The 14,715-nt window shown below is 45.8% G+C and overlaps 1 protein-coding gene across 1 annotated transcript in view; it reads left to right on the forward strand.

Moving 5' to 3' along the window:
* Positions 1 to 3,144: 3,144 nt before the first annotated feature.
* LAMC2 (laminin subunit gamma 2) overlaps positions 3,145 to 14,715 on the forward strand; it is a 53,911-nt gene continuing 42,340 nt past the window's right edge. The window contains exon 1 of the mRNA XM_045838743.1: positions 3,145 to 3,366. Within this exon, the coding sequence (XP_045694699.1) occupies positions 3,288 to 3,366 (79 nt within the window). The 5' untranslated portion in view covers positions 3,145 to 3,287. The remainder of the gene's footprint in view (positions 3,367 to 14,715) is intronic.

Here is a 14,715-nt window from a genome sequence, read left to right on the forward strand (position 1 = left end):
CTCTTACATTTTGTAAATTGCCGAAACAGACAGGTTTCCAGAAGGAGGGGTCCCCCTGCAATTCTTGGGTGGCAGTTCTGCCCGGAGGCCGGAGATGGCCTTTGTGCCGGAAGCTCCTGAGAGCTCATCAAGGTTGAGTTCCTGAGAAATTCAAGGTTGGACTCACCCTGTGCTGGGCTGAGCATATCACAGCCTATGCAGGCACTGTTTCTGGTCCTGGGTTTGAGTTTGCACATTTGAATGAATGTATCGTCTTAATTATCAAGTAGATTTTTTTGAGCTTTTCCTCGTTTTTAATATTAATTAATTGTATGTAAATTAACGTACAACTTACACACAATCGAACTGGCCTGTTTTAAGTACACACCTTGATTACTTTTGACCACCGTCCTCCTTCAGAATTTTTCTGTCATTCCCCCCAACTTGCCCTCACACCCCGCCGCCGTCAGCCCCCGATCTCTGCTGACCGGTTTCTTTCCTGGTAGCTTCACCTCTTGCAGAATTTCATGCCAGTGAAATCCTACAGCATCTGCTTGTGCCTGCCACTCTTCACTTCGCCCAGCGTTGTCGAAGTCATCCATGTCCTGTGTGTACCAGTAATTCACTCTTTCTTATTGGTGAGCGCTATCAAGTTGTGTTTTCTTCCACGCTTTTTTATGGTTGTTAAAATACACATAACATAACATGTACCATCTTAACCTTTTCTACATGTACATCAAGTTGACTTTTGTCTGGATTTGAAAAACAAAGATTTATTTGGGTCGTATGGAAAAGCAAATCAGATTTGTGTTGCCTTTTTGAAAAGCATGTGTTAATTGAAGTTAATCATGAGAATATATTACATCCATCTGATCTTTATAGTTCCCCTGAGCAGAAGATCCCACAGGGCCATATTGAAAAGGAAGTTCTAAAGGCACACATTTTAAGCCATTCCTCAGGCAAACTGGAATGTGAAAACATTTCCAGATACGTAGCAAAAATACAAACTAATTAACAACTTTCAGGCGAATGTGGGTAATTAGGACATAAACCTGGATTAAACCAACAGTTCCTCAGAAGTTTGGAAACACTTCTGTCTGTCCCTTATGATATTTGTTAGTAATTATAACAAGAAAAACGGATGGTGCTTAGTGATAATAATATTATTATTATAGCTCATTGACATAGTGCATGTTGTATGCCTGGTGCTACTCTGAGCACTAGATAGATCATTAACTCACTTAATTTTCCCAACAGCTTTTCCGGTGAAGTGTCCTATTATTGCCCCCATTTTACAGATGAAGAGACTGAGGCTCACAGGAAGCTAAGCAACCTGACTTAATGAGAGATGAAGCCAGGATTTGGCCCTGGGATTCTGCTCCAGAGTCTTGACTCCTGACCATGAAAGTACTCTCAACTCTAGCCATGCCCTAGAGAAAAATTTCCAGATTGGCAAAGGGGGTTGATATTGCCCCTGAGCAAAGTAGGAGATTAAGCTAGAGCAAAGGTTGCAAGCCTGAGCCAGACAGGTGTTCAGTTGTGTGAAGAGGCCCAGAATAAGGCAATGAGGAGAGGGAGGAACTGAGAAACACCAGCACGTACCTCTTTCATAAAAGGCTGCTGGCTGGCCTGGTGCCCAGGGCCTTGCTGCCCATTTCCTAACCCGGGTCCAGGTGGCCTCTGGGGATTCTTTCAGAGCTAACATGTTAGGAAAATCAGAAATCTTTGTTCAGAGTCCATTGTGACTAGGCTTTATTGACGTGGGCCCATAGTCCACAACCTGCTTGGGTTGTAATGCAGACAAGTAACCATTGACTGCCTATTGAATTCATTCAAAACTGTCAATTTGTCTCCTTCCTGGCGCTTTGTAATCTGACCTCACGAAGGGTTTATGGGCTCTGGAGCTACATTGCCTGGTTTGGAACCTTGGCTTTGCCACATGTGGCTCTGGGCACGTGATTCGATCTTTCCAAGCCTCTGTTTTACCATCTGCAAAAAGGGGAAATTAATAGCACACCTATTTCATAACATTGTTTGGAAGACTAAAGGTCATTACGGATAAAGGACTTACAACAATGACGACAAATAGTAGGTATGATGTATGTGCTAGCTATCCAAACATGATGATAGATGCAAATATCTGTTCCACCGTTTGAGATACAGTAAACAAGAGTAGTCTGCACTAAAATAAAATTTTAGCCTAGAAAACTTGAGATTCATTTTGGAAGCCTCTATTCTTCGGTGCTCCTGGGCGGTGGGACACTGCGGACGGGTGGAAACACAAGGAGCAGAGGATGCAGGGACATGAAGGGACGATGCTGGATGTGCCCAGATGCTCAGTTTTCTAGATTTCACTCATGTCACCTAGCACAGTGGCCTTGGATGACACTCACAGCTGGTGTCAACAAACATTTTCTGATGGGTCCATAGAGAATGGTCAGAGAAATATATGGCCTGAGATGTAGAAGGGTAATACATCTGTATCCTCTTTTTTATTCAATTCGACAGAGCATCAGTTTTGCACCGACTGTGAGCTAGAAGCTGTACCTGTTGTTAGGGATACAGAATGATATCTGGCCTTCGTAAGGGGCCCACCTGTCCACAGGGGATTTCATGAGTTGGTAGTCCAGGTGATCAGGAGGTTATGGCGACCCAGGAGAGGAGCCGTTAGTCCTGGCCCCTGATGGTGAGGGAAAGGATGAGGTGTCAGCAGAGTGGGTGGGCAGGGGTCCGACTGCTGTGTGTCCGAAAGAGGCTGAGCCTAGGCCGGAGGAAGAAGAGGACCCTGTGGTCCCTCTCCGACTGCCCTGTTCTCCTGGATGCCTTTTAGATCACAGCTGATCGGGGCTGCCGATTTATTTCTGAGTTTGCGCACTTGAAACTGGACCTCCCAGTTTGAGGAAGGGGCGGGTTGCTAGCTCCCTCTGTGCCCCTGGACCACCCCGGGAGAGAAGGAGGCCTCTGGCACAGTCCTCCAGAAGGATCCCTGGGCCGCAGCCCCGGCGCCACACCCAAGGCCCGGCCAGGTGTGCGCGAGGGGGGAGCCCGCGGCTGGGGTGAGCGCTTTTACAGCTCGGTGTGTGCTGTTTGTCTGCCTCCCGAGGGCTGGGTCCTCCTTATTCACAGGTGAGTCACACCCTGAAACGCAGGCTCTCTTCCTGTCAGGACTGAGTCAGGTAGAAGAGTCGATAAAACCACCTGATCGAGGAACAGGAAGGCACTGCGGAGCGCAGAGTGAGAACCACCAGCCTCCAGGCGCCGGGCAGCGACCCCTGCAGCGGCGGAAGGCGCGTCGGCCCGGCCCGGCCATGCCTGCGCTCTGGCTCAGCTGCTGCCTCTGCCTCTCGCTGCTCCTGCCTGCCGCCCGGGCCACCTCCAGGAGGGAAGGTGAGTCGGCTGCCAGGCGGAGACGTCGCAGCCCCGGGCTGTGAACTGGCCTTTCCGTGCGGACTGTGGTGGTTGCAGGCAGCTCCGAGGATGCCCACTCTGCCGGGACCTCTTCAGAGCTCCCTCCCCTACGCCTCTCTGGGACTTTCCCAGAGACGGGGTTTCTCTAAGACTACTAGTATTACCTTATAGACCTGTCTCCCTTAAAAATAGGAAGCCAATAGGTGTGCCAGACCAGGGTTTTCCTTACTTTAACAGTGTCCCTTGACTGCTTTTTTTGATCAGGGGGCCCTGTGCAATCAGTAGTATGTCGGTGTGGAAATCCTTCTCCCGTTGCTTGCTCTCATTGATGGGACTTTGGTGGGCATGTTTTCTGTGACTGAACAGCACTAAGATGGAAAACGAACCTCTTCAATAATCCTTCTGAAATTCCCGTTTCATCTTGGAGGTGGAAAATGAGGCTTACCAGTCTTAAAGATGCTTTACTTTTGATTAATGTTCCCTTTTATAGTATTTGCACATAGTATTTCTCCAACAGGCATTTATTCAGCAATAATACGTCATAGATCGTTTGCTCCTCTCTGCGGCACCCGGTTAGCAGCTCAGCAGACGTAAACAAAACTTTCAGACAGCCTAGCAACCGCCTACTGTCCGCATGTATCAGCTATGACAACACACAACGGGTGTTTTCCTTGTCACTTAGTTCTACTAGTGACACTTACCTGTGTACTTACCCTGAATTTTTATGTTTATGCTGCTTCCTGCACCCGATGGCATTCCAATAATCATTTCAATAGGGCGAAGAGCCATTCTCACACTTGTGCATGTGTGACCTTGAGACAATTTTCAATTGCACATGGGGTCATCTTCGATAGTCCCTTTATTATGGGGCAGTCTGGATGGCATTGCCCTGAATGTATGTGACTGGCATGAATATTTTAGCATGTACTTAAATGCATTGATACGGATCCTTTTTTTTTCTAAAATATTTTTGGAATTAAGTTCCAACCCCATCATCGTGACTATCATGTTAAAAACTATTTATGAAGCCCTGGCTGGCATCGCTCAGTGGATTGAGCGCGGGCTGCGAACCAAAGCATTGCAGGTTCGATTCCCAATTAGGGCACATACCTGGGTTGCAGCCCATGGCCCCCAGCAACCACACATTGATGTTTCTCTCTCTCTCTCTCTCTCTCTCCCTCCCTTCCCTCTCTAAAAATAAATAAATAAAATCTTAAAAAAAACTATTTATGAAAATGATCATGTAGGTTAGTTCCCCCTGAGTTGGGATAAATAGTCTTAACCTAGTGAAAGACATTGGAAAAGTAAGCATAGTCTCGGAATGTTAGCACCCACAGGGGCGGCTTGTAGATCGACTACGAGACTCTGTTGGCTTACAGAGATGTGAAAATGGAAATGGATTTGCACAAAGCCACACAGGCAGCTGTTGGCAGAGACAGAATTAGAATTTGATTCAGGGTTCTTAGGCCGAAACTTTTGGGATCATGTTACAAAAGTAATAAGGAAACAAGGTACATATTTATTTACATAATGGATAATTATTGAAGCAACTTTCCCCTTGGCTATAGTTGAGTGTGTGTGTGTGTGTGTGTGTGTGTGTGGACATTAGAAAGGAGAAACTAATGTGTGGGGTGCTATCAACTGCTTAACGAAATCAGACTCAAGTGCACAGAGCTTGGGCTCTCCCTTCTCAAGGAAGGGCCAGCTTTGAGCGTTCTGTCTTCTAGACCATTGAGTCAGAGGCAGGGTTCAGGCTCATTTCTAGACCTTCCTCGTCTTTGGGGATGGACTGCTTAAAGTATTAGACTCCCTTCTCAAAGGTCATCATTTTGGGGGTCAAGGAGAGTGAAAGATTTGGTGTTAGGGCAGAGAAGGCGTGCTTTTCCATCCATAGGACACCGGGATGGGGTGGAAGTTGGGTGGAAAGCATGGAACTTGCCACCTCCCTAAGTGACTGGCCTGGTGCCTTCTGTGGGCCGCACCTGAGAGAGCCTAAAGCCACGATGTTGCTTCTTGGTTGTTCCCTCAAAGGTGAGATCCTGGTGTTAGATGTCACCAGCGAGGCTTTCAGGGTTGGTCTCAGCATGGTGTTTGCAGTCGCCCTGACCTGGCTTCAGCTTTTACCTCAGCCACTTCCTACACCCCGATAAGTGATCTTTCAGGCTCCTCAGCGGCGTGAGTCTGCTTCCTCGCCTGTTAGATGTTAGATGGAGGCAGTAGTGCCGTGCAACCCCGTAGAGCTACCAAAAGGATGAGCGACTGTTGTAAAGTGTCTTACAATGCCTGGAACCATATTTTAAAAAATGTCTAAGGCCAACAGTATAGGTATAGTGAACTCAGATATCTGGAGATCAGTAAGGAAGATGAGTACTCCCACTCAGGAGCTCGCAGTTGGTGTGAGAGACTGTAGCTGCGATAGTCCGGATCCCAGTTCATGGGGCGGGCATGACTGGAGAAGGGGCTAGATGGAGACTAGATATGTAGCCAAGAGTCTGGTCCTGGAGAGACTGACTTACACGCCAGGCTGTGCAGTCCCTGAAGATAAACAGATGGAGATGGTTTATAAGCAGGGAGTGGGTGGGTTCGCCTGCTCAAAGGGCTTGGAGGATGAAGCTGAGCTGGGAGAGGCCAATGAACAGTCGCTGCAAAAGTACAAATGAGAGAGGACAAAGGCTTTCATCATTGTGGTGGAAATAGAAAAAGGAGACAAGCTACAGAGGTGTTTAGAAGGTAAAATCGAAAGCACTGGGTGATCCAGTAAGTGTGTGTGTTAGGAATACGAGTAAGGGAAGATTGGGAGGAATAAGCATTCAGGATGGGCCCAGGGCTTCAGATCATGTGATTGGTTAGACAGTGATGTCATGAAAGGAAACCAGGACTGTAAGAGAAGTATGAGCTTTGGGAGCAAGGCTCAGCAGTGAAGAGGAGGGACTGAGTTCCTGTGGGGACCCGAATTTGAGATGAAGAGTAGAAATATCCAACAGCCCTGGTCAACAGCCCTAGTCAACAGCCCTGGTCAATAGCCAGAACGATGATTTTGAACTTTAGGAGGAACGTTTGAAATATAAAGTGGGGAGCCCAAAGGTGGACAGCAAAGCCTTGACAATAGATGAGACTACCTGGGACACAGGTAAAAGGAACCTCGACACTTAACGAGGGGATGCAAGAGCAATGAAGGAGACTCCAGAGGAACGAGCATTGAGGAGAGAGGAGAATGAAGGAAAAGGCGTGTTTCGTTAGCCAAAGAGTTAACTAGAGTTTCAACCTTGTAGGAGTGACAAATGGAATTCAGGTATAAAAATATGAATATACAAAGATGAGGACTAAAATACACTGTTGGATTCGGCCATCAGGTAAATTTTGAAGCAATTGTCCTAAAATGGTGAGCTCAGATTCCGAGATTATTATAGATCACGAATGTGGCTTCTCCCATGGCCGGGTGCTGGAAAAGAGGTGCTATGAGCAGTGGGGAGGCCCCGTGGAAAGTTTGTACTCTCGTAGATCCTGTTATTTAAGTTGTGTAAGTGGCATAGCATCATGCGTAAGAGTGTAGGCTCTGGAATGAGATGGCCTGGGTTCAAATCCTAGCTCTGCCATTTACCAGTGGTGGGATTTTGGCAAGCTGCTGTACCTGTTCCTCGGTTTCCTCATGTCTAAGATGCTAATAACAATAAATGGCTGTGATCATTACATGTCAAGCACTTTGCACAGTGCCTCGCAAGCACTACCCATGCCTTCCATATTATTATTATGTAACGTACTAGCCTGCCAATACTGAATGTCAGTGTCTTGCCTTCTCAGTTTTAAGTGGTGACGTTGTTGAAGGCTCCTCGAATTAGCTCAAGAAAGATGATGAGGAGCCTTCTGTTTAAGCTGAAACAAACCCTAAGTTTTACCCAAACAAACAAATGATAGAGAACCTGACCAGGAACCCAAAGCAGACTGGGATTTCAAGGTTGGGTTTTATACCCTGTCTTCTCCTTGCGTGTTGCCCACCACCAGCCTCATCACACGCGGACTCAGCAAGTCTGCTGCTCTCTGGAACACGCCCGAGTACAAGGTGACCCCACAGTGGATGGCCTTTCACCTCTTAGTGGTTAAGGTCTCCCCACTGTTCTCCATCCCTCCCACCAAAAAAAAATCTTGGCCAACTTAATCATGAAAATATTTAGCAATACAGATGTAGTCGTTCCATGCCTCTTTATATTTCATTTAGTAAATTAGCTACACAAACATATTTAAAGTCACATAATTTGTGAACTACTTAGAAATAGTGGTTAGTTCATTCGCATGTCATGAAATAATTATAGTCAAACTCTTTCCATTCAGCTCTCGGATCCCTAAGCCACTTTAATACAGTTTCTTCTTCACTTCAGACTAGGTGGCTCGAGAAACAGCCCTATTTGAATCTTTTTTAATTCTGTCATTAGAAAGTCCACAATTTTCAAAATATTTAAGTCATCTTTAAGTATACATTGTGCTCTTCGCAACATAATCATCTCGAAATGCTTATTTATGACAACTTGCAGCACTGACAACTGTGAGATAATAAAAAAGTTTTGAGAATTGGCCTCTTTCTCATGGATAGCTATCCACAACATGGATCGGGGTCATTTCACATTAATGTGTCTTCCCCAAACAATACATTAGTTTTAAAATAAAATCCTTGAGAAAGTGCCCTATGGTATGAGAGGTTGTGAAAAGACTTACATGTGACCTCCCCCCCCTCCAGATTAAAAAATTGAAAAATAAACACCTTTACCTTATATTCAAATGCACACAATAAACAGGAGTATGGAACTGGGTCGGAGTGCAAGTTGGAAATTTCTATGTAGGCTTAAATTCTGGGTGTCCTGCATTAGGGGTAGCCAGCCACTGGTTTAGCTCTGCTGGTCCAAGACACTGAGGAAGAATGTTGACTTGTGACCAGTATTTATGGGAAATTCAGGAGTGTGAAATTAAGATGTCAATCCTGGGACTCTTTGTTCCATTTCAGTTCTTAGTGGCTCAACTGTACTGATGTTTTCCCCCCAGAGACATTTGCAAAGACTTGAATCATCTATCACCAGTACAGAAATAGAAAGCCCCGCAGATTCTAGAATACTCGAATTTAGTCACAAATTAGACCTGGTAGATTATTAGATCACTCCTGGGCTGTGTTCTAATGTAACCTCCAGGCACATGATGTAATGTCATACCCAAACCGAAAGCTAAGTCTTTTCTGTGTCTGTGGGTGACTGTATGTCTATGTATATGCTTGTCCAACCAACTAGGCTTCTTATGTCACAATTACAGAAGGCGAAAAGAATGGTTCTCCCAACACTGATCCGCGTAAGAAGGGCTGGCGCCCTCCCATTCCACTCTATCAGCAGAGAGGTGGAGTTCAATTGAGCAACCGCATACGTTACATACTCTGGACTTCTTCAGGCTTCTACACCGTGTACAGAATTCCAACTGTTTCTCTTCCAGATTTTATTTTTATTTCTTGTGTGAATATGATCTTCACATTCTAAAAAAAATAATAAATCGCAGCCAAGTCCTTTCTCACACTAACTTAGGCTTTGGAAAAATTATCCAGATCTCCTGCTGCACATATGTGGGGCATTTCTTGACAAAAGGCTTGCATGTTTCACCACTTTCTTCCCTTATTACAGCGTCTTGGAACTAAGGGGGAATGGGCCACGGGGGTTCTCTACAAGAGCCTCTCATTTTATAGACGAGGAGAGGGACACTCAGAGAGGTGAAGGAAGCGTCCGAATTCCCACAGTTGGCTGCAGCGGAGCTGGAATCAAGCCTGTGTGATCCTCGCCTACAGATCGGAAGGTCCAGGCCCAGAAAACTAGTCACCCTGACACCCTGGGACAGCCGGTCCCAGGACCTGACTTCAGTCGCTAGCGTTCCCTAGCAAGAGACCTTTTTGGCTTATTCTTACCCTTCAGAGTTTTCATTTTAATTAATTTCAGACTTGACGGCATCTTGGTCTAGCAATATAGTGAAGAACATCCTTGTGTCTCTAGGTGGGACATCTGAAGTCTCTCTGTGTGCATGTGGGTCAACAGAGCAGCCATTCCTTCGAGCATGTGAAAACGACGGGGTAAAAACAAGGATAAACTCTAGTGTGTGGGGCACTGACAAAAGAACAGATTTCCAATAATCAAGTTTCTTTTCCTCTCTCTCTTTTGGCCCGAGTCTGCTGTCAGAGTTTCACGCAGCTTGGAATTGAACAAGTGGCTCGGTTGTAAAAAAGGACAGTTTAAGGGACCGTGGTTAGCCTCTCCGTTCCGCCAGCCATTGTTCTTCAAAGGCCATGGACATTTTGAATCTGTACGTGCAGACTCGTGTCCAGTTTATTTTCCTCCCCCCGTTGGAGACCATGGGTGTAAGTTTTGGAGTCTTTCAGAGGCGTGTCTATGTGCAGTAAATATGTGCAGTAAATAGAACATTGAACATATAACCTTCTTCACACACATTTACTGCTGTTTCAAATCACTGCCCATTTTGATTTTGGTAAAAGGAGATTCCTGAAGTTTAAGGATCATCTCTCATCTCAAACAGACAGGTCTGTTTGCAGATGGGTCCACCAGTGACCCTACCTTCTCCTCTGGCCTCATTGAGGGGGGTTATCTGTGGTGGGAGGGGACCTCCCCACCCTCCCCCCTCCCTCCTCCCCCCTCCCCCCATGCTGAGCGCTGTGGAGACCGAGAGGAAGTGACGTCACACTTGTCCGACTGAGATCCAGGACACACGGCTTCCACGCCCGGAGGGCTCGTGGTCCAAACCCTTCTTGGAGTGTTTGTTACTTGTAATTATGGATATATAAAGATGGTTGAGCTCCCAAAAGGCCATTTGATTCATTTTCTGACTTTAAGCAGTAAAATTTTAACGTATTGTTTTCAAATGGATTTTTTTTCAGAAAAGAGTCTGTAAGGAAGATGTTATAAATACACTCCATACATATTCTCCCAACACAGTAAGTGCTACACGAATTACCATTGCTCCTTTGTCACAACTGGGAACTGTGATGGTGTAGGTACTAGGCACGCACACACACACCTAAGTGTAGACATCTTTGTGAAGGGATGTGGTGATAGCAAAACATCTGTGGCTAATCTCCATGTGCAAAAATATGCTGTTCATAAAAGCAATTAAAGCTTTAAAGAGGGAGAATTAGTCAGTAGTTTTTTAAAGGAGCCAACACAGCACAAGTGTTGACGGTTGAAATACCGCATGTAATGGATACTCCAACAATTTCAGTACAGATCAGAATTTCAGTCCAAATCAGAACTTCCTTTTAACCTTTCTTCATTCAGATGCCTCATACATGATGTCTGTCCATTCGGTCTTCGCTTTGGTGTCACCTCCACCTGTCCTGTTCTCCTCCCTCTCGCCTTTGAACTCACTCAGACTGAGCCCTCAGCCTGTTCCTTTGCTTGTCAGACGGAAATCAGTGTCCCCCACCTCAGTGTTCACTGGGGCTTTCTTTCCCTCTCTCCACTGGCTGCCTGGACCTGCTGGGGAGTGGGGGGGAGACATTTCCAGGTGTGGCTTCCTGGCGTCATCTTCCCGAGGCTGAGTTCTTTAAGTCCACATGTGTCTTTTCCAAGTCTAGGTTATAACAACATGTGCTATAAAATCAGTGAAAATAGATGATTCCTTTTCAGTCACAATCTTTCAAAGGAAATGCATTTATCTGAGTTTCTTGGACTGTTGGTAACTTTGGACAATTTGGAGTTGGAAAGATTTGCCCATGTTTTTTATCATTGTGAACGGCCAGTGTGAGCAGAGGGCTGACCCCCACTATTCCCCTGCTGGGAGCCCTCCCGGGTGCACCCCGCCCACCCTGCTTGGGCCTTTGCATGTCCTGGGAACCGAAGGAATCTGGCAGCATATGGTTCTGGTTGCATTGGCTGAAAAGGCAGCTGTGAGAAATGTGGGCGAAAAAACAGAATTCAGTTCAACGATTCTTAGCAAGTGAAGTGCTGGTTCAGTTCTCTTATTCTAATGAGAAGACGTGTTGTGACATACTCTGAAAAGATAAAACTGGAAGCAGCCACACGTTAAATCATAAATTTCAAGATCAGTTTCAATGATGAACTGTTCAGATTTTATTTTAAAGTATTCACCCAGGCTGAGAACCCTATTAAGCAGCAGAAAGAAAAATTTCACGTAGGAGGTTTTAAAACTAGAAAATACGTATGAGCATTTTTATCATAACATGTTAAGTATAATATAATAAACATACGCATCTTGTCATCTTGAGTATCTCAGATTTAGAGACTTTGATTTTTAAATTTATTTACTTTAATTTTTTTTCAACTACAGTTGACATATAATAGTATATTCATTTCAGGTGTACATTGTAGTGCTTAGATATTTATATAATGTATGAAGTGATTACCCCAATATGGAGACTTCGATGTTTTGCAAATGGGATGATAACTTCCAATACTTTTGATACCAAACTGATAGGTATCAGGTATGTATCCTGCTTTAGACTTTGTAGGTAATGTGCAGTTTGAGTATTTGTAAAAATAAAACAGATGGCTATTTAAGGACACTTTCAATCATTGCTTTTGTTTTGAAAATAAGCATTTGTCACTTTTTAAACAGGCAACACTATTCTCAACATTACTGTAACTTTATTCATCATTTTCAATCTACCTATTTGCTTGGAGGTGACAGTTGCTATCTTACATGAGGCCAGTTCGTTGTCTCCAAGAAACGGAACGATATTCAATAAGATAAAGTCATGTTTCATTTTTAGCGTCACTTCTCTGAACCAACAACAGGGAAGACGGTGATTAGGATTGTTGGTCCCCACTCACCTGTCCTCACAATGATGTGTTTCCTTTTACAAACAAGAACTCAAAGACGCAGAGGGAGCAATCTATGAAATGAAGTGTCAGTGAGATGAAAGGGAGGGAGAGAAAGATGTCTCTGGGGGCAGTGTTTTGGGAAACCCAGCTGGAAAAGTGTGTAGGATTAGAACACGGACATCTTTGTGGTCGATGTTAAGGAATTCTGGTATTTACCCTAAACGTAAAGGAAAGGCATCAGAGAGTTTTAAACAGAGAGGTCGTGGTAAAATTTGTACTTTGAGAAGGTTTTGTGACTGCCAAGCGGAGGGAGACAAGAGAAGGCGCAGTTAGGAAGTGATGGCAGGCCGGGGCTGATGGGGGTGTGGTCTAGAGTGGCTGCTGTGGAGGTGGGCTTGGGTGGACTTGAGCTCTTTCCTGGGTCATATCCATACAACGTGGTGTTGAATAGAATCTGGTCAGGTGAGGAAGCTAGAGAACCTATAAGGACAGCTCCCAGCTTTCTGACTTGATGGGTGACAACCACGAGTTTGCTTTTAAACATGTTTTGGGTAATGAGCTCTTGAGACAACTCGTTGGAAATGTAAGGCGGCTGGCAGAGCACGAGGGTCTAAAGTTGAGAATGAAATCTGGGCCAGGGAAGAGTCTTGGCGTGTCAGCACCTGTCACGATCACGGAAGGCCTTGGCTAGGAGGAGAGATTTCTAGAGTGAGGATCGTGGAGGCTCGCCATGGCTGAGCCTTGAGGAACGCCAGCATTTAGAGCTGCGGAAAGAGAGGGGCCCACAAAGACTTGGGTGTGTGGGGGGACAAGGTCAGAGGCCAAGAAGCAGTCTGACAATATAGCATCGTGATATTGACGGAAAGAAAATACCCAAAAAAGGAGGAGAGAAAAAGGTTCCATGTCCCAGAAAGGGCATGAGGGGCACGACATGCTGGAAAGGAAAAAACAGGGCACATACCATCCCTCTGAGAAAGGAAGGGAATTGAGCGTCATCTCTGAATGGTTTATACTTGGACCCATCCGCAAGGGATTACAGGTAACTTATTTTATAAACTTGCTGTTGTTTAACTGGATCAGTCTCAGTGCACGAAGCAGCTGAAATGGAAGTGAGGACAGCAAAGCTCTACGTAATAGCAGCCAGCACACACTGTCAAGTTCAAACATGATGCCCAGATTCCTAGCTCGTGAGCTAGTCCCACAAGCCAGCCAAGTACATTACCTGTCAAGGCTGCCAGATCGCTGCAAACTGATCTCATGGTCTCGAGGCCCTGCCCCTCCTCCTGCGCAGCCCTGGGTTGGCTGCCCTTTGAGTCGGCGGGCATCTGGCCTTCGCGGGCTCACAGGCCGCAGAAGGGCAGGCAGTCCTGGTGCAGAAATAGCGCATCTGGTGTGTGCAGCCACCTCAAAAAAAAGTCTGAAAGTCTCAGACACTCCTTCTGACTTAAAGTACCACGTTCCTCTTAGAATTCTCTCTGTTCTCATTTCACTGCAGATTTATTTACTTATTTTTTTTGTTGAAACATTAGCTTTTTTACACTGAATGCCATATATGTAGACAATGTAATCTATGTTGGCTCCCTGGACTCCTGGGAGATTTCTGTATGTTCTTTAGAACATGTTTTAGAGTCAGACTTCCTTCCTTCCTCCTTCTGTCCATTTTTTCCATCTGCCCTTCCATCCGTCCATCCATCCAACAGTCACTGTCCCAAGTCCCGTGTTCCATCCCGTGGGGATGTAAGGCACATGCACAGAAGGTGATGACGTGAGAGGGAAAGTGATAAATGCCCAGGGAGAGGCAGCTTGAAGTCCTGTGGGCACTCAGAAGAGGCAGAAGCAGTTGAAGGGTTATCAGCAGGGACCCTGCAATCTGATTCTTAAAAAGATCTCTCTGGTTGCTGCGTGGGTGTAAGGAGGGTGGAGCGGGTAGTGCCCCAGGCAAAGGAAATAGCAAACGTAAGGGCCTGTGGTGAGGAAGAGCTTCTTGCATCTCAGGTTCCGGGGAAGGTCTGTGTGCCAGAGGCCAGAGCACAAGGGAGGGACGGAGGAATGGGGTTCAAGTTGCAGAGGTCGCCAGAGCCCAATCTGCAGGGTTTTGACAGGAGTTTGAATTTTTAATTATGTTGTTATGGTTAAGAGCACTAAAACCACGATGATTCCATCAGTTATATGAAGATGGCAACGAGGTCACCTGGGTGACGAGCAGAGCATGTTTCTGAAGTTCAGAACAATAGAGAGAGGATCTGCTTCACACCAATGGCCCGGCAAGTGCCAAATCGTGAGACTTTCTCGGAATTGCGGGCAGCGTTTCCTATGGAAAATTTAAAGCGGGGTCTGGATGAACTGCAGCCATCGCGGCTGGTTATTATAGCAAGACGTCGCCTGCCCCCAGTACAACCCGAGGAAATATTTTTGGTTTCCTTCCATTCTCCTAAGGATACAGCTTGGAAACAGCCTTTGCCCCGCGCTTCCTGCCCCGACCACCGGAGTCGTGTGTTGGAGGGAAGGTGGC

This window comes from Phyllostomus hastatus, unplaced genomic scaffold (genome assembly GCF_019186645.2).
Source record: "Phyllostomus hastatus isolate PE091 unplaced genomic scaffold, TTU_PhHast_1.1 phas_contig_283, whole genome shotgun sequence".
NCBI classification, from domain to species: Eukaryota; Metazoa; Chordata; class Mammalia; order Chiroptera; family Phyllostomidae; genus Phyllostomus; species Phyllostomus hastatus.